At 45.9% G+C, this 20,705-nt stretch overlaps 1 protein-coding gene across 2 annotated transcripts in view; it reads left to right on the forward strand.

Annotated features, from left to right (window-relative positions):
• The window catches only part of E2F3 (E2F transcription factor 3), a gene marked incomplete at its 5' end in the record, with an annotated part of 75,060 nt that overhangs the window by 43,608 nt on the left and 10,747 nt on the right, over positions 1–20,705 (forward strand). For both annotated transcript variants that reach the window (XM_080807298.1, XM_080807299.1), the window contains 2 exons: positions 19,059–19,170; positions 20,403–20,622. In XM_080807298.1, coding sequence (XP_080663424.1) covers positions 19,059–19,170; positions 20,403–20,622 — 332 coding nt within the window. The remainder of the gene's footprint in view (positions 1–19,058; positions 19,171–20,402; positions 20,623–20,705) is intronic.

A 20,705-nucleotide genomic window follows, 5' to 3' on the forward strand; every position in this document is an offset into this window, starting at 1 on the left:
AGTCATGATGTCTATCAGAATGTTGGCCCCCTTAGTCCAATAGGAGTCAACGTCCGAGTCACATATTGGACCCTGGGTCCCGGCCGGGTCTGGCTCCTCTCCACTCCCCCCTCCTCAACCATCTCCTCAGCCTCAGAAAGCTCATGGTGGTCCCATTGAGGGACAAATTTCTATTCCCTGGTGATTGTTGCTTTTTACACAAATTGAAGTCTCGTCTTTGGGCCAATCCATGTCTTTTCAGTGTAACTTGACTCCCCTGCCCGGGTTCCATTCCATCCTTGAAACTCTAGGAGATTTCTCAAAAATGGCCGTTGGCCTGTGGGTAAAAGCCTGCCATGACCAAGGAGCCAAATGTGCTTCTCTGTGAGGCTGGTGCTTTTTTAATATTCTTTTTCCTGGAAAGAGGATTCCAGGATGCTTCTCTGGAAGGTATTGGGGAAAAACCAAATAGGATAGTGGAGGGTCCCTCATCTACCCCACTCTGGGTGGTGGGGTAGATGGGTGACTCGCCCCCTTCCAGAGTGGCCTAATCCTTTTATATACCGTGTTGAGGATCAAGTGATTTGGGGTCTACGTCAAGGTTTTCCAGTTGTTTGCTTTTCCATGATTTGCGAGGAAGACCCCGGGGAGAGGACTGGACCCACAGGGATTATCCGTGGGGACTCACTGATCCCAGGAACCCCAGCTGTGGATGCCAACTCTCATTCTTACCGTTAGACGAGGAGACCCATCTGCAATCCTCCCGCTACCGACAGACTATGTTAAATATGCTTCCGAAGAGTCCGTGTTCTGAGGACTGATGTCACTATGTTGACATTAATTTCTTTTTTCATCAAAACTTCTCATCCCCAGGACTTACTAATTTTGTACCTGGAAGTTTATACCTTTTAGTCCCCTTCACCTATATACTAATCTTTTTAAATACAAAGAAATTTTCCTCTTAACAAATTAAAGGTCCACTAATATGTAGATTTTTCTTCAATAAATACGGTATGGTACTTTTAACTGTATTTTGTCTTCCTTGGGATTTTTTTCTTTTCTGGAGCTTACTTTATTGTCAGAGTACAGTAGATGGTACACATGATCTACAGACTGTGTATTAATCAACTTTATGTTCTCAGGCGTCCACTCAACAGTAGGCTATTAGTAAAGTTTTGGAGAAGCCAGAAGTTATATGTAATTTTTGGCTGCACAAGGAGGGGTCGGTGCCCTAGCCCCTGTGTTCAAGGGTCAACCATACACGAAAGTACACAGTAGGCACTGGATACATTTTCGTTTCCTCTCTAAAAATTTGGGAGTTAATCGAATTATAGGGAGGTGCAGAGAAGTGAGACTATAGAAACGGCCACTAATTCTAAAATCTGAAACTCTCACCCCCATTCCTTCCTTCCTTCCTTCCTTGCGGTCATCCATTCATTCTTTCACTGAACTTTGTCCTTTGCTGTTCTTTGAGGAGCCCCCCGCCCCCACACTCTCCCTACTTTCAACTTCTGGTTTCTCTGATTTCTCATCATTTCTTTGGTGCCTTGATTGTTATTGTGGGGGTTTTTGTTATTGTGTTTTTGACATGTGTTCCCTTTGTTTCTTTCTTTTCTTTTTTTTTTTTTAAGACTGATTGATTGATTTTAGCAAGAGTGAGCACAGGAGCAAGGGGAGGGGCAGAGGAAGACAGAGAGGGAGAGACTGTCACGCCGACTCCCAGCTGAGCACAGTCTGATGCAGGGCTTGGTCTCACCGCCCTGAGATCACCACCTGAGCCCAAATCAAGAGTTGGCTGCTTAATGGACTGAGCCACACCCAGGAACCCTCCTCCATTTATATTCTGTTTTTACCAATTTAAAAGGAAAGGCAGAAATACTGTCCTTTTTTTTTTTTTTTAAGATTTTGTTTATTTATTGGACAGATAGAGGACAAGCCACAAGCAGGGGGAGCGGCAGGCAGAGACAGAGGGAGGGAGAAGCAGACTCTGCACTGAGCAGGGAGCCCGATGCGGGGCTCCATCCCTGGACCCTGGGATCATGACCTGAGCCGAAGGCAGGTGCTTGATGGACTGAGCCACCCAGGCGCCCCGAGATATGTATTCTTGCACACCTTCCATCAGTAGAGGATACATACTCCATACATACTCCACCCTTCGCGGCCCTCCTTGCTGACAGACTTCTTGCCAGGCCTTGCCTGGTTTTGTTTTTCCATAGGCGATCCTACCGCCAGTACTGTTGTGATTTGATTTTTTTTTTTACTAGCAAGTCACTAGATAAAGCCAAAGATGGCTCTCACCATAGACTGCTGCAGTGTTCTCCAACGTGGGTGTATAATACAGAGTGGTTTCCTTAAATATCCTCCTGTTAATGGACACTGGACATTTAGGGTTGGCTTTTTTTTCACTTCCCCCGTTGAATAGAATACTGTTATAAACATCCTGTACATGCCTCCCTGTGCATGTTTTTGTAGTATCTCTCTAGGATAAATTGACTTCCAGAAATGCAGTTTTGGGGTCAAAAGGACGTGCATGTTTAAAATAATAACATTGCCAGATTACCCTCCAGGTGGTGGGTCACACACCCAGACTTCTCCCTGACTCCTACTCGTCTTACATTTTTAAAATTCTACTAGAAAATATTTCAGAGAACAGCACCATATGACAGCAACAATGCAGTCGAAGATTCTTGTTTTCCTCCCCAGTGGCTTTTTCTTTGTCCTCTCTCTTTTCTGTTTCTTATTCTCTTCTACCTGTGCCTTTTGTGTGTATAATCATACTACGTATGGAGTACCCTATTGCTGTTTAATAAGGTTTTCAGTGTTTTGCAATTTTATGTAAGGAGACCATGTCCATTCTGTGGTTGGTTTTGTTTGTTTGTTTGTTTGTTTTTCAGAATTTGTGTGATTTACCAATGTTGATGACTACAGCCTGGTACTAATTCTTGCCCACGCCTCCTTGGCATGAGTGCAAGAGTTTATGGTGCATACTGAGCTGTTGATGGTTTTCACTAAGTATGGATAAAACTTGCGTCCAGAGGGTGCCTGTACCAACCCCCCAACCCCCCACCCCCAGCCCACCCACTAAGAAGGTAACGGTTTTGCATGTTTGCAACACCTGGTATTTCCAGACTTTGTAGGTTTTGCCAATCTGATGAGTGTGAAAAGATTCTTTCTTTTTATTTTATTATTTTGTTAAGATTTTATTTATTTGTTTATTTGAAAGAGAGGGAGAACACAGAGAGAGTGAGGGGGAGAAGCAGACTCCCCCCTCACCTGAGCAGAGAGCCCAATGTGGGGCTGGATCCAAGGACCCTGGCATCATGACCAGAGCCGAAACCAGATGCTTAACCAACTGAGCCACTCAGGCGCTCAGGATTCTTTCTTTTTAATTGACATTTCCCTGATTATGTATTTTAATATTTTGGCCATTTAGTACCCTCTTCTGGCTACTGTTCTTGTCTTACATCTGTTTTCTCTTGGGTTATATTCCTTTTCCTTACCAGTTTCTACTAATTCTTTTATCTTTTTTTGAATTACAGTTCTTTGGAGGTTATGTGCATTGCACGTATCTTCTCCTAACCAGTGGCTTGCCTTCATTGTGCTCTTTTGATGACCAGAGTTAATTTTAATGTAGTTTTTCACATGTATGATCTGTGCATTTCTTTCTTAAGAAAAACTTGAAGCCAGGTATTTCCTTTGTTTCTTCTCACAGCTGTAAAGTTTAGTCCCTTCATTTAGATATGCAGTGAAATTTTTGTCTGTGGTTCGAGGTAGAGATCCAGTTTTAGATTTTTTTCTTCTCAGATCAGTAGATGTCCTGGCCCCCTTTATTAAATAGTCCTTCTTTGGTAGGTACACTTGTGGTGAGCATCGCAGGACATAAAGAGTTGTTGAATCCCTATGTTGTACACCTGAAACTAATGTTGTGGTGTGTGTCAATTGAATATAATTCAATTAAAAAAAAAAAAAAGACATTTGGACCCCAGGGTGCTCAGTCGGTTAAACATCTGCCTTCAGCTCAGGTCATGATCCTGGGGTCCTGGGATCAAGTCCCCATGTTGAGCTCCCTGCTCAGCAGGAGTCTACTTCCCCCTTCTCACTCCCCTGTGCTCTCCCTCTTTCTCTCTGTTTCTCAAATAAATAAATAAAATCTTTATTAAAAAAAAAACAAAGACATAAACAAAAATAGTCATTCTTTCCAGCGGTCTGGAATGCATGATATTTCCATGTACATGTGGAATTGTTTCTGGATTTTCCATCCTATTCTCCTGGTCCGTTTCCCCTTCCCTGTGCCAGTACACATTTCACTAATGACTAGTTTTGCAGTACAAGTGTGGATACAATACAAGGTCTCTCTACCTTGTTCTTATTTCTTCAGCATTGTCTTGGTTATTCTTGGCTCTTCATTCTTACCCCTACTCATTTAGGTATGCTTAAGATTATACCACTTACCTCCCCTTCTAGCCTTGATGCTGGTATTGTCATGTATTTTACTTACACATATGTTATAAATGCCATGATGTAATTTATATTTTTGTTTAGATAGTCAATTGTCTTACAGAGATTTAAATATAAGGGGAGAAATCACACATTTACCATGTAGTTACAATTTTTGAGACTCTTCATTTCTTTGTATAGATTCGTATTTCCAGCTGGCATCATTTCCTTATGCCTTGAAGGTCTTCCTTTAATATTTCTTTTATTATGGATCTACTGGTTTAAAAAAAAAAAAAATTCTTCAGCTTTTGTATCACTGAAAATGTATCTGTTTGCCTTTGGATTTCCAAAGATGTTTTTGCTGGGTATGGAATTCTAGCTTGACAGTTTCCTTTCTTTCACTTTTAAAAAGATGCTGCAGTACTGCCTTCTGGCTACATTGTTACAAATGCGGATTCTCAGTTTTGTTTTCTTGTAACCTGTTCCTCCACTAGCCCCTCCTGGCTTTGGAGATTTGTCTCTTTATTACTGATTATGAGGAATTTGATTGTGATGTGCCTTGTTACAGTTTTCTCTGTATTTCCTTGTATTTGGGATTCATTGTATCTGTAGGTTTAAATCGCTGAGACTTCCCCTTAAGTTTTTGAACATATGGAATATAGTCACATTAACTTGTAAGTTTTTTCTGTCTTTGTCAACTGAGTCTTCCATTTGTGTTGGTTCTAGGGCAGTTTTGATTGATTTTTCTCTTGAATCTGGGTCATATTTTCATGCTTCCTCGGGAGCCAGGTTTGGTTGAATGAGAGTCATTATTGTGTGCTGGACTTTTTTGTATTTCTGTAAATATTCTGTAAATATTCTTCAGTTTTGTTCTGAGATGCTTTTAGGTTTCTTAGAAATAGTTTCCCCTTTCAGTTCTTGCTCTGTGGGTTGGGACCAGAGCAGTATTTATTCTAGGGCTAATGTTGCCTCGTCAATGCAGCAACACCCTTCTGAGTACCTGTGCCTCTGTGTTATGAGGCTGCTTTTTGTTTTGGTTTCACTTTTTGGTGTGTCATCCCATCGTCCATCCCCCTCCCCCCCCCCAGTCTGTCTGCTAGGAACAATTGCAGGAACAGTGTGCCTACGATTTTATAATTCCAGGCCCCATGGGAACTCTGGGCACTCTTTCTTTCTTATTTGTTTCAGGTGTGTTTCCTGGCCCTGGGGAGTTCCCTCACACACATACACTGTATTCTGCTGGATTCTCAAGAGGGACCCTCCGCAGGTTTTCAAGATTGTGCCTCTGACACAATCTGTCCAAATTTGAGCTCCTTTGACCTCCCTGGACTCTTCTGTTCCGTCTTCTCAACTCAGGGGGTTTATTGGCCTCCAACCGGGTTCCTCCTTACTGTGTTACAACCCAGAAACTCCCAACTCTTAGAGACACTAAATGAAAGACACTAAATTAGAGCCACTAAATGAAAGTTGAGTGCATGGTAAGTAGCAGTCTTTGGTCTTCAAGTCAAGTCAGTTGTACAAGGATTGGATAGTAACATTTTACCTCTTTAAGAGGAACTTCTTAGTTCCTCGGTTCATAAATCTTTCAAAAGTGTTCTTCCTTCTTGGAGTCCATTTATCATGCTTCTGTACCAGGGAGCAGTTTGTAAAACTGTGTCCACCAGGACCAAGTGCCCTGTCTTTTGGAGCCACAACGATCATTAAACGTGTTCCCTTTTTCTGAGATTTCAGGTGCTCGCACTGTCCTGCAAGCTGTTTTAGCGACTACATTCTGAAGTCTGGTTGAGATTCAGAACAGTTAGTCTGATGTTTCTACAATAACTCAATGGGACAAAGTTTGCTGAGAGATTTTTTTTTTTTTAATTTAAGTCATGAAGCAGTTAATCTTCTCTAAAATTGATCTGTCAAACCCATAGTAAGAATTTGTTTATAGCTCATCATTGCACCTATAAATTAGCTCTTTAGCTTTGAAGGTTGCAGGCATAAAACAAAGAGTATGTTCGTGTGTTTAATTATCATTGTTTCCTGCGGATGGGCTGAGGTTCAGCTATTCAAACAGATAGCTCAAATTTGCCTGTATTTTTCATACTTCCTTGATATATATATACATATATATGTGGATATATATATATATCACATATAACACAAAGTATATATATATATATCACATATAACACAAAGTGTGTGTGTGTGTGTATATATATATATACTTTATATATTTTGGGGTGTGTGTGTGTATATATATGTGTGTGTGTGTGTGTGTGTGTGTGTGTGTGTGTATCATATAACACAAAGTATGACAGAGACAAAATTCCATTACCCAAAAAGATGATTGGCTTTCTTCATAAAATTTCAGTATTTGGTATGAGCAGTATAAATACCCTTTAAGAAAAACATAAATCAACTTGTACAAGAATAATGGTTTATCCCATGAGTCCACAAACTGTGGCCCGTGGGCCAAATCTGGCTCCCGGCTCATTTTGTAAGTAAGCTTTATTGGAATGAAAGGAAGCCCATTTAATTATGAACTATGGCTACTTTGAACAGTGAAGGGAACTACAACAGGACCGTGTCCCACAATGTCTTAAATATTTACTACCTGGCCCTGAATAGAAAAAACGTCAACTCCTGGTTTTTTTCCACTGGTGTTGAAATGAGGTAAATTCCTAAGACCAAAAACTAGGAGTTGGAAAGGAAAGTGGAGATAAACTGAATAGTACCCCAGTGGGAGACTCAAGTATGCCCTTTTGGGGAGACATCTGAGCAGCAGAGCCTACGCTTTGTAACTGGCCATCACTGAATCTAGTGTGAATCCTTTGTGCCAACCTCCAACCTGGAAATGAGGCTGGCAGAGGAGAAGAATTCTTAAATTCTGTTTTATGGGCAATAACAATATCCTTAAGGTTAGCAATAACTTAAAAGAAAAACACATGATGAACTGGGTAATGTGACTGAATTTAAAACTCTCTTCTCAGGTAGTGGTTTAATTGCAGTTTGCCATGTTTGCATTCCTGCAAAAGCATGTGAGGTGCAGACTTAAAAGGGAATAATAAAGCTTGAGCATTGTGTGGGGGATTCAAAACCTTTTGCCCTCTCTGTTCTAGAGACCACGATGGTTATGCTAGGAAAGGTCATCACTCGTATTTCTCATTATTAAAAATAGTACTTATTTTCACCTCATTTGCATAACATTAAATATAATTTATTAATCAGGCTCTTCTCTTAAGCTTCTTATTCATTTATTCTTTATTTGGTACAGATACAGAATTAATCCGTGAAAGGCTTTCAGAGGTTTTTGCTTTTTTATAATCCATATTCGATTGTTGGGGTAGAGACTTAGGTAGGATATCTGGGCTTCAGCTCCCCTTGCATGCAAAAGAAGCCATTGCCTTTATCGTGGGGAGGGCCTAGCTCTGTGCCTTACACACGGTGAGTAGTCGGTATCACCTGCTGATAAACGAGAATTAAATACAGAAACACTTCTGGTTGAGAAAGGCACATTGTCAAACCAAGATATCTCCTTTCCCTGGAAGCCTGATGAAAATAATAGTAAACAGTTAAAAAAAAATCACTGAAAATGAGAGTGGGGTTTTAAGTGGACAAGATCACTCAGCAGATTTCTGGAACACAGAGAAAGGATGGAGAAGTGGAAGTCAGTAAAGTAGAACAGAGTGGGGGCGACTGGGTGGCTCAGTCAGTTAAGCCTCTGCCTTTGGCTCAGGCCATGATCGCAGGGTCCTGGATTCGAGTCCCGCATCAAAATCCCTGCTCAGAGGGGAGCCTGCTTTTCTCTCTCCCTCTGCCGCTCCCCTGCTTGTGTGCACTCTTTCTCTGTCAAATAAATAAAATCTTTAAAAAACAAACAGGGGGCGCCTGGGTGGCTCAGTAGGTTAAAGCCTCTGCCTTTGGCTCAGGTCATGATCCCGGGGTCCTGGGATCGAGTCCCGCATCGGGCTCTCTGCTCGGCAGGGAACCTGCTTCCTCCTCTCTCTCTGCCTGCCTCTCTGTCTACATGTGATCTTTGTCTGTCAAATAAATAAATAAAATCTTTAAAAAACAAAAACAAACAAACAAACAGGCGCACCTGGGTGGCTCAGTTGGTTAAGCGACTGCTTTCAGCTCAGTTCATGATTCCAGGGTCCTGGGATCGAGTCCCACATTGGGCTCCTGGCTCAGTGGGGAGCCTGCTTCTCCTCCCTCTCCCTCTGCCGCTCCCCGCAGCCTGTGCTCTCTCTCAAATAAAAATGAAATCATAAAAAAAGCAAAAACAAAACAGAGGAAGCTAGGGCCAGAGAGAACATTGGTCTGCCTTGGAGAAGCTGAGGTATGACAAAACCAAAGGTAAAAACAGGGGTTGACAGGAAGGACTTTATGTAGAATCCGGGAGTCTTTTCCTCAGCCAGATAGGTTTTGAGAAATCTTCTCAAAATAAACGGATTAGCTCCATTCTGGCATTTAAGGATATCACCTCAATCTGAGTCACACAGCCTGCAGGTGTCACTTAAATAGGGACTAGACATTTGAAAAAGGACTGCAACAATTATCGAGTGGGGCCAAGATTTCTTTTTTCTTTAAGTAGGAAAAGAGGACAGTGGAGAAAATAGATTGAACAGGAAACAAAAGCAAACTTTAAAAGAAATAATGAGTGACGAAGGAAAGACTCTCCTATTCATAAAAGAACAAGATGCTATAAAAATAGATTGATCAGAGAGCAAAAGCAAAACAAATGCTCTTGGATATTAAAAGTCTAGTTGCCCAAACTTTAAAAATAAAAAAAGAAATTTAGTGAATGGAAGCTAAATCTGATGGAAGAACAGCTAAGTAGCACAAAAAGGCAAAGAAATGGAAAAACAGAAAATACGAGCTTTAGAGGATCACTCTAAGAAGAATGGGAATTCCAGGGAGATGACAGGAAACGGGAGGGGATGATTTACAACATAAATATTTCTTGTAGCTGAAGGCCACATGGGTAGATTCTAGGAGCCCAGGAGTCCCTCGCACCGTGAGCGAGAAAAGGTACACAGATGAGTCGATGTTATGAAATGTCACAATGAATGTGAGACAGGCCGGGAGGCTTTCAGGGAGGTTAGAAATCGAATAGCTTCAGCCAAATGAGAATCCGTGGCTGCAGGTTTCTCATCATCAACACTGGGTTTAAAAACCACCAGAACAGTGACTTCCGGGTTCTGAGGGCAATAGGTGCTGCGCCTTAAGTCCTTTACTTAGCCGACCTGTGGAGCGTGGGCATGAAATTCACACTTCAGATCTGCAAGGACTCGGATTTTCTCTTCCGTACCATCATTCGGGTGTGTTCCCGGAAAGCCATCGGTTAACAACCCTATGCGACTGAAGCAGAAAAGACATTTATTGGAGGATATTGAGGATGAGAGAACCAGGCTTGGAGAACAGGCAGGAACGAAGGCAGGATCAGTAGCCAGAGCCACAGCCCAGATGTCGAGCCACAGAACGAGTCCAGCAACCCCAGTGATTTCTCCCAGGTGCCAGCAGCCATCACCAGACAGCCTGCTGGTTTACCAGAGCAACCCGGATTGCAGGTCCGGGGCCGGTGTGTGTGTCTGTCTGTCCGTCCCACGCAGGCAATGGGCCTGGCCCCGGTTCTGGGCAAGCGAGGAGGGAGTGCGCGGAGCCTTCAGCATCTGTGCTAGAAGGGCCACTATGCCTCCCACCTACTGATAGAGTAGGGAGTCTGCTAACCATAGGAGGGAAGGTTCAGAGGCTGGGCAGTCAAAGTGACAGGTGTCCCCCTCAGGCTTCAACACGGTACAGGGAGTGGAAGATCACAGCAGGACAGCTTTGCGGCAAGCTTGCAGAACAGTCCAGAGTCTTGACAGAGGTCCAGGAGTTTCCGGTGGGAGAGAAAGTGGGGACTTGACTTGAATACCTGAGAGGATGGAGAAGAAGCTACGATGGATGTGAACAGGTGAGGTCATCTTTGGTTGGGTGATGGTCTTCACTGGTGCTGGACGTTTTTGTCCAGAAGTAGCTAGCCAAGCTTATTCCTTAGAGATGCTGAGGTGACCACCACGAGAAAAAGGAAAGTTGATTTCCCTGCGGAGGGAGCCACTAGAAGCTGCCTGAACTCGTGGATTTTTTTAAAATTCACGTACGTTGATTTTTCTTTTAAATTGTCTTAAACTATTCTTTTTCTCTTTTTAGTAGGCTCCACACCCAGCGTGGGGCTTGAACTCACGACCCTGATGAGATCAAAAGTCTTGTGCTGTCCCAACCGAGCCAGCCAGGCTCCCTGTCTCCAGTTACTCTTAAAAGCAAAGCAGGCGCCTTTAGAAAGGGATGCTGCGGCCACTTTCTAAGTAAACGGCTTCCGTCCCCCACGTCAGGCTTGCTTGTCCTTGAGATGCCCTCGTACGTTACGTGGTTCGATTCCCAAACCAGTCCACAAACACGAGTTACGGTGAAGTTAAGATGCCCCAGATCTGTAGTTTAAACATGAAAAGAAGAAAAACGGCCAAGTCTGGGGGCCATTCTCGGCCCCCCGTGGTGGGGGGACTTGGCGGGGGCGGGGGGCGCGGGGAGGAGAGGGACCTCCGCTCCCCGCGGGGGGGCTGGCGTGCAGGGTGGATGCGCCGTTCCTCGAGGTGAGACGCACGCTCGCTACTTCCGTCTCCACATGCGTCGTCGGGGCCTTCTGCATGCCCGTGTGGCTCGTCAGGTCCCAGGGAGAATTCGGGCTCTGATTCGCTTCCCACCCAGTAGCTCAGAGAGACAGGCCCTGCTCTCGCGGATTCTGAACGTGCCCCTGGCTGCGGGAGGCCCGGGAGGACGACCTTGGGCTGTTCGTCCCAGGTGCCCTCATCTCCACGAAAGGGAGACGCGGAGCGAGGTTCCGTAGCCACACGGCGCGGAAGGGACCGACGACGTGGCGCCGGCTTCACCCAAGCCCCTCCCTCCCCACCGGCACCCCCGACCGGGGGCCCTCCACGTCGCTGCGCCTCTGCGCATGCTTGTATCGGGACTCCCACTCCCGTCCGTGCGGGACAGAGCCCGCCGCCTTCCGGGTCTGGTTCAAGCTCCGCCCCCTCTAACGCCCTCTCCAGACCTCCGCCCTCTTCTCGCCGTCCAGCCCCGCCGCCCGCCTGCCCCCAGCCGCGGGCTCCTTGCCGTCCAAACCGTGCATTTCCCGCTCCTGGTTTGCGTGCCGTCCCCTACGGCAGGGGCCCCCAGATCGCCTTTTACAGTCAGTTATCGCCTGTGCAGGGCTTGGTACACAGCAGGCACTTAATGAACATTGAGTTCCGGGGCGCCTGGGTGGCTCAGTGGGTTAAAGCCTCTGCCTTCGGCTCAGGTCATGATCCCAGGGTCCTCGGATCGAGCCCCACATCGGGCTCTCTGCTCAGCGGGGGCCTGCTTCCGCCTCACTCTCTCTGCCTGCCTCTCTGCCTACTTGTGATCTCTGCCAAATAAAAATAAATAAAGTTTATAAAATTAAACAACAACAACAACATTGAGTTCCTGTGTAGGAACTGGCAGCTTTGTAGTCCTTTCTTAAAATCCTCCTGTCCTAACCTACCGACCTAATGGCCAGAATCCAAGGAAGATTCAGCTCTGGTCTGGTCTGGAGCTGGATGGAGAGTCTGTCCTTTGGGTTATTTCACTAATGAACCTAACCTGGCCCTCATTCTTTTTATCTAATTTCCATCTTCGGTTTCTCATCTTCCTCAGTTCAAAATGCCCTGTCTCGTCCTTGGCCGTGAGACGCAATGTGTCGTAGATCCCATTCTTTCCCTTGCTGGGATCTCTTATGAACTGGGGTAAAGGGAGTTTATTTTAGGGCTCAGTTTGTGAACTACAGCAGGCTATGCCTTTTTCTCGATTTAATTTTTTTCCTGTGGTTCAGTCGAATGGTAGATAAGAACACCACCCCTCCCCATCCTGAGCCTAGGATGCCTTTCTGATAGTGTATCCATCCCATTTCTGCTGAGAACTCATACCCATACCTACTGAATGATACATAAGATTTTCAACAGCCTAAACAACAACCAGCAGCTTTCTTTTGTCTAACCTCAAATGGCAAATGGAAGTGATTTTTGTCTCGTGATGCAAGTAACCCACACACACTTTTAAATGATGTAGAAAGAAGAAAACAAAAAACAAAACCACTGTAATCCTACCACCCCAAGAGTAATACTCTTAAATTATTTTATATATCTTAGATATCCTTTCTTTCTATGCATATAATTTCCCCACAAAAATTTTACTACTCACACCTACTTTTCTTTTAAACTTATTTATAGATATACATCATTATTAATTGCATAACATTCCGTTATGTAAATGTACAATAACTTAGTGAATTTTTCTCCTGAAATTGGGTGTTCATGTTGGACATATGTGGCAAAACATAAAAATATTCAAGAAACTGGCTGTGCTGTTTTTAATAGACAAACCCTAGAACCAACATAAATGTTCTCTGAATATACTCCAAAGAGCTAAGTTGCTAGTTTAGAAGGTATAACTTTAATATGTACACATTGCTTTGTAAAATACAATCAAATATTATAGAACTTTAAACATGAAATCATTACCCTGTATTTAATTTTATTTCTCAGAGATAACCTCCATTAACATATGATGTGGATCTTTCCAGACTTTCTTTCTCTCTGGATACTTGGAAATTTTTAAAGCAAAGTGTACGTCTTATAGTTTTTCTTACCCTAATAAAATCCCATTTTATGTATCCTTCTCCAACTTTAATTTTTCCCCTTTGCACTTCTTGAAAACCTTTCCAAATAAGTAGAGCTTAATCTCCAGCATATGTATATGTGTACAGACACACACATGTCTGCATAGACACATGCATTACAACATACATGCCGGCCTCACAGGTGGGTAATGTCAGAGCTTTGTGATTTACCTGCCAAGTGACTGTGGGAATTTATAGCTTACTTCATTCAAAATAGATACGTAAATCCGACTGAGTGCATGCCAAGTGCAAGGCTACTTAACACCTGAGCTCATGGTCCAGTGAGGAAACCGGGAGCATATACGTGAGTTATGAGGGCAAAATGAGGCTCTGGCGCCCTGAAAATTGCTATGGCAACAGAGGAGGGAACTTTCCATCAGTCCAGGGAAAGCATGGGCTCAAATCCTGGTGTCTGTGACTTACAGAGACATTAGGTAAACCCTTACCATCTCTTCCTTGGTGCAAGGCGGATATGGTAATAACTACCCCAAAATGCCGTCATGAATGCTTACTGGGAAAATGTAGTCATTTCTAGAAGAGCGTTGGATGTCCGTGAGTAAGTGTTTGGTTAGGTAAACAAATCATGGTGTACTAATTAATCCAGTATTCTGTAGCTATGAAAAATAAAGTCATTCTGTGTACCGACAGGTCAAACTTGAAGATGTGTGAATAGAGTAATGTGTGGTTTACTATCATTTGTGTACATTTGTGTATAATTTCTTTATAGGTTGCAGTGGTATATACCTATATACACACTTGTAATTCTGTAGTCTGTCTAAAAAAATATCAAGGGGGGAGGGACGCCTGGGTGACTCAGTTGGTTGAGCGTCTGCCTCTTGATTTCAGTTCAGGTCATGACTTTAGGGTCATGGGATCGAGCCCTGCGTCAGGCTCCCTGCCCAGCAGGGAGTCTAATTCTTCTCCCTCTGCACCTCCCCCAAACTGTGTGTTCACTCTCTCTCTTTCAAATAAATAAAATCTTTAAAAAATAAATAAAAGGATATCGAAGGAACTGAACAGTCTTGCCTTCAAGAAAGGGAACAGGACCAGGAGCAGGGAGAGAGACGTACATTTCTCATAAGCGTATTTGCGCTCTTTGAATTTCCTCGTGTGTTTATTATGTAAAGGAAAGTTCTTAAAAATTATGAATCAAGTAAAAGTCTATGTTTATCATAGAGTAAGATGGCATCAAGTTTAGTGAAACTTTTCAAATATTCTTACATGGCAGGTTTTCACAGTCATTCTGAAAAGCTGTTGTAGGCATTAACTTTGGAGTACGCATATTTACTGACCGTGGGATCTTGGAAAAGTTACTTAAGCGCTCCAAACCTCCATCTTCTCCTGTAGGATAGGAAATAATAATAGCAACTACCTTCTGGGGATGTCGTGAAAATGAGATCGCGTGATGAGATGGGAAGCAATTAATGGTGCATGACAACGTGTCGTTCTCAGACGCTCCCCGTGTTCTAGCTAATGCTGGCAGGCTGGCTCTTTCAGGACACGGGGTTGCAAATGGCTGACCTAACTCAGTCTTCTTCTACCAAGAAAGGGGATGTGTTGGTTCGCACAAATGGGAATCTTGGGTAGACCTGCTTCTGGGCATGGCTCTATCTAGCACCTCCCTCGAAGGTACTGGGACTCAGTCTCTCTCTGTCTTTTTGCTTCCATGTTGGTTCATTACCCAGGTGGCTCCAGGCTTACGTCCTACGAGCTCCCAGTGACGAGAACCCACCGTTTCTAACCAAAGTCCCTGCACTGGCTAATTCTCCTGCCTTGGTCGTAGGCCCATTAGCCAAGGGACTGGAATGCAGTCATTGGTGGGCCCAGATTGCAGGCCTCTCCTTTGAGCCCCTGATGGGAAGAGTCAGGATGAGATGTTGATCATCAGGGTTTTTGCTTGTCAGGCTGAGAGACAAAGAAACCACCTGAACCAAGGACTGTGGAGAAGTTTCTTCCCCAAAGGGAAAAATAGGGGCCAGGCTGGCAGAAACTGGACGTTCCCCCTCACAGCCCACCGCTTGGCTGCCTGACAGTTATTCCTATTATTTTTATATATACATTTTCAGAAATTTAACAGTACAACTGTTCATTACAGGAGCACGTCATCTCCGTTTGGGCTGAGGTTCTCCAATTAGCACCTGGTTCCTTTATAATAAAAGCCGCCCCTGATAATGCCTCAGGAAGATGGTGGGGGTGGGGGTGGGGTGGGGGTGACCCGCAGCGCAGTCCTCCTGTCCAGCCTTTACTCTCAGTGAGGACCCGATGGCTTGGCCTTCTGCTGAGCACCAGGTAGATGCGCCGCTTTACCGGTGGGGCCCTGGGATGTGAAGGTCTCTTTGTAAACAGAGTAACTCCCAGTTCAGGGAGATGGTCACCCTAAGCAAACAAAAATGGAGCTGACTGAGAGAGATTTCCATCTGCCCTGGTGTGAGCAGAGACCACCTGTACTGTTTAAAACCTCCCATCCAATTTTTGGGGTTTTTTTAACCAGGCGTGCATGCTTGCCTTTGTTAAGGTAAGCGTTGACATAACGCTGCTCCCTCAGAGACCAGAGTGTTTGGCCCTTTCCCAAGAGAGAGACCGGTTACTGTGCCCGTCCCCAGGTCTGGGAGCTACAGGTAATAAGTACTGTGTGTTCCTCTCAAATCCGTTCAGCCCCTGCCACTGCACCCCGGACGAAGGCTCATGGGATAGCCTGCCAGAAGCGTCCAGTGGGAGAAGGGAGATGACACAGTGATCGCCTCCCAAAGCACGCCCTGTCTCCTGCACAGCTGTAAATTCCAGGCACTGGGAGACTTGGTGGGACGATGACTGTTGGTGCAGCCCATAGGACCGCCTCGATTTCTACCCTCCAGGAGGATTTGCTGGGGCTGACCTCCCTCCACTGCTCATTTCTTGCTGTAGACGTAGAGGCTTGGTGATCGATTCCCTTAGAGGCTGAGCTATCTTAGACCTTTGCTTTCTGGACTTAAGGATTCTCTGGCAGTAGAATTGCCTTTAAGATTTTATAGATTTTCTACCTAGTATTTAGATCGGATCAACTATGCAAAGGCACACAACCTGCCTAGTCCTGGTCCTTGAGGTTGGACCTCTGTTTCTTAGCAACAGATCTCTGGGAATTTCCCCAGCCTACAGTTTATGGCTTCCATAGGCCTTTGCCTCAAAGCAATTTGGAACAATAGCCTAGATGGGGAGACAAAAGTAATGTGCCCCCAGGCGGCTAGCCTGTGGGTGGTTCGTTCTTACCAGTGTTCAGGGAGATTATATAGACTTTGAGACTTCGGGGCCCAAGAGTTCTAGGTCCCAAACTCTTTCCTATGTGGCTTCCTTCCAGGGACCATCACATGGAGGGAATACAGCTCTGTATCTCCCGGATTGCTTTCTATGGAGAGAACTGGCCTCCATCGCAAAGCTGTTCCCCTCTCGACTTTCAGGCAAGCTTCAAATGAGGTCTCTCGTAGGTAATTTCCTAAAGGCCCCAGAAGTGACCCACCCACTCTGCCACTCCGGAATGAGGCTTGCCAGCTCCCCATTGCACCAGGGCTCAGCTTGACTCAGCCTGCCCCACGGGCTGTCGCTTGCAACACCACACTTCCATTTCCCTAACTCAAAGAGCTTTAAGCAAAAAGGAGATGTTATGGGCTAATGCGACTGAGAAATCTCAGGCAAAGACCAATCGTGGCGCCTAGCATATGACCTTGATTCAGACTTTTGAAGGACAGCCTCAGACCCTCTCTCTCCATTTCTCCACTCCACTCGCCCCTGTGGGCCCTCCATTCTCCATGGCTTCAGGCTGATGTCAGCCTTCCAGGGAAGGCACAACACTTCCTTGCCAGGAGCTCCAGAAAAATCTCTAGGGTTGGCCTTTGTTCACCCCGCTTTGGTCATATGCAGCTCATGGGCGGCTGTTGGTGGGGTGGGGGTGGGGGGTACACAAAGACCAGCCCGGCCGGGGTCACCTCGGGGCACAACGCACTTGGGCTAGCACCGGGGAGGACTGCTCCCCCCAAAACAATCAGGGAGCTTTTGCCTCATGAAGAGGGCATGTTTGCCGGGCCAACCATAACAACAGGCTCACACAAGGATTTGACCGAATATTTGGGAGGGGAAAATGATGTTAAGAAATCTGCCAGATGTCATTCCTAGGCCTTTAGAGTGAAGTTCAGCCCAGTATTGCCCAACAGAAAAAAGGCAAGCCACAGGGTAGAAAATTAAATAGATAGATAGGATAATAATTTTCCTACTATCTGATTTAATCATATTTCATAAAGCCAAAATAGTATCATTTTAACATGTAATCTGTGTAAAAACGACTGGTGAGATCCTTTACCCTTTCCTGTGCTAAGTTTTCAACCTCCAGCATGTATTTCCTCCTTCGAGCACATGCTGCTGCGGGGAGACCACGCGTGGCTGGGGACTGGTGGAGCAAACAGAGCAAGATTCACGGGTAACTTTCTATAGAGAGGCTGCATCTCTGTCCTCAGCCGATAAGTTCTCCCTCCGTTTCCATGTCATGGGGGTTATGTTGACATTGTGCGTCCCCGCACGAGAAGAACATGGCCATGCCGGGTGTCTAGTCGGTGCCCCTCTTGTCCAAACACCCATCCCACCGTACGGTTAGTTAGTACACAACAGTTACTTAATTATCTGTCTCCTCTCTTGGACTCTACAGGCTAGGGAGGCAGACGCTCTTACCCGTCTTGCTTTACCTCTGTTCCCTAAGCCCGGTGCCCAGTCCACAGACACTAAGTGGATATTTTTTAAGTAAAATCAAATTAGATGAAAAACTTGGATGAAGGGGTGCCTGGGTGGCTCAGTTGGTTAAGCATCTGACTCTTGATTTCAGCTCAGGTCATGATCTCAGGGTTTGAGATCAAGCCCCATGGGGGGCTCCATGCCGGGCATGGAGGCTGTTTTAGATTCTCTCCCTCTGCCCTTCCCCACCCTAAAATAAAATGAAAACTGAATGAAGACTCCTCATTTGCCTGATTTGATGACGAAAATGGGGACAGGAATACTAGTGGAAGCCCAAGATTGAGCATTTGCATTTTTGTTATTCTGATGAATGACCATTTGCAGTCTGTGACTAGCTGTGTTACTGTTTAATCACTCTTTCTTTAAACATAAATATATGTATAGAGAGAGAGTGATTGAATACCTACAGAAATCCAGGCTCCTTGCCAAACCCTAGGTATACAAAGATAAATGGGAAACAGTCCTTGCCTTAAAGGAAATGAGAAACAGATAAGTAAAATAACCCTTCTATCCAATAAGTGTTATAATACACAGAAACACAGAGTGTATGGGGGGAGCGTAAGGACCAACCCAGATCAGAGATGAATGAAGGTCGGCGGCGGAGTGTCGCAAGGGAAAAGCAAATTTTTTTTTTTAAGATTTTATTTATTTGACAGACAGAGATCACAAGTAGACAGAGGCAGGCAGAGAGAGGAGGAAGCAGGCTCCCCGCTGAGCAGAGAGCCCGATGCAGGGCTTGATCCCAAGACCCTGAGATCATGACCTGAGCCGAAGGCAGAGGCTTTAACCCACTGAGCCACCCAGGCGCCCCGGGAAAAGCAAATTTATGTTCCAGGGTGCCTGCTGTGGTCTGACTGTCTCACCCCACGCCTGGCACATAGTGTTGAATCAGTGAGGGGGGTAAGCAGAGTGGCCCGTGACCTAACCCTAAAGGACCAGTGGACGGGTCCGTCTGAGCCTAGACCGGTAATCCCTTGCAGGTGAAGAGCGTTTCGGCGCCGGCGCAGACCTGGAGCCAGCAGCTGGCCGGGCGGCATGACAGGGTCCTGGGTGAGGCAGAGCAGAGGGGCCAGCAGCCCGTTTGGCTGGGCTGGATCCCAGACGGCCCCTCTGCTTGTGATCGCCCACGTGACCGGTGATGAACGATTGCACTTTCCTGTTGCAGGCAAAGCGAAGGCTGGAGCTAGGAGAAAGCGGTCATCAGTACCTCGCAGATGGCTTAAAAACCCCCAAGGGCAAAGGAAGAGCCACCCTGCGAAGTCCAGATAGTCCAAAAAGTAAGGATCCTTTGGTCTCGTACTCTCCTTGGTGTGGGCTTCCCACCTTTCAAAGCTGCTGGCTGCGAGGGTGCCAAGGTGGGGATAATTGTGGCATGTTGTATCCTTTTCCACTTCTCTCTCTGTTCCCATCCAGAAAATAACAGAGTACCTGCAGACACCCCACAGACGCTGTAGGGTCCCTTTGGTCCCTGAATACTGACTCAGGAGGAGACCTTTTTAAAATGTGTGCGGTGTCATTTTTCAGCTCAGAATACAAGCTCCCTGGCACCATTCTATAATCAAATTCAATTTTAACTTCCCTTCACGGACATCACTTTGGAGACCAGGCTCCCTGGGCGTAGAACTGTGCCAGGGTCGGTCAGGTCTGCGCCCACCTCGTCCTCAGGCTCCACACAAGGCGCTGTCAGAATGGACCGAAACCCAACCATGGCAGCTCATTTTCCTTTCCTTTCCACTGATTGTTTCTTTGACGAGAGAGAGAGAAGTAGATTGGAAACAACGAAATAGCCCTTTATGTCTCTGGCATTTAAGGGAGATGCTAAATTAGACTTTGTTCTCCCCTTTCCTGGAGTTTACGAATCGGTCCATCCCCAAACCCTGTGCGATGAACACCCCGCCCAACAGAATAAATATGATATTGAATGAGGACCTGACATGCAGGAGGGACGGGGCGGGTCGATGGAAAGACTGGTTATTCATTGACATGAAGCGGTCCCTAGAATGCTGGTGCCCAGGTCCCAGATACACACAGTCCATGGAGCCTGCAGAGACGGTTGCGGGGGGTCGGGCTGAGCCCCCCCCACCGACCCCATCATGAAAATGAAATGCAGGAGAGATTCGCAGCCCCGGCCCCCATGGGCTGGGCTCTGCACGTGCTGGTGCTCGGAGACCATAGCACGTTTTCATTCATTCAACAGATAATGTTGAGGCCTGCCGTGTGCGGTCTACCTCCCTAGACCCAGGGAGGAGGGTGAGGCCAAGTCGGAGCTCCTGGGAACTTCACAGCACAACGCTTTCATCCAACGGGAATTCGTACTGTCCCTTCCTTTTCTAATAAAGCCATTTCATAGCTTTCTGTAACTTACCGAGAACACTGGCCATGGCTTTGCTTTGATGCTAATTCTTGGGCTGCAGCGGGAAAGAGGGCTCGCCTACCTGCAGAGAAACCCTTCATTTCTTCACCTTTCCCCCTATCCCCCCCACCCGCTCGGCTTTTGTTTTTCTTTAAGCTCCAAAATCTCCCTCAGAAAAAACACGGTATGACACATCCCTTGGTCTGCTCACCAAGAAGTTCATTCAGCTGCTGAGCCAGTCCCCCGACGGGGTCTTGGATTTGAACAAGGCGGCGGAGGTGCTGAAGGTGCAAAAGAGGAGAATCTACGACATCACCAACGTGCTAGAAGGCATCCACCTCATCAAGAAGAAGTCGAAGAACAACGTGCAGTGGATGTGAGTACGAGCCACGACCCCGAGCCCCGACGCCAGGTTCATGCCCGCGCTGCTTCTGCGGGCTCCTCCCCGCTGCCCGTGAG

This window comes from Martes martes, assembly GCF_963455335.1.
Source record: "Martes martes genome assembly, chromosome: 6".
In the NCBI taxonomy this organism is placed as follows: domain Eukaryota; kingdom Metazoa; phylum Chordata; class Mammalia; order Carnivora; family Mustelidae; genus Martes; species Martes martes.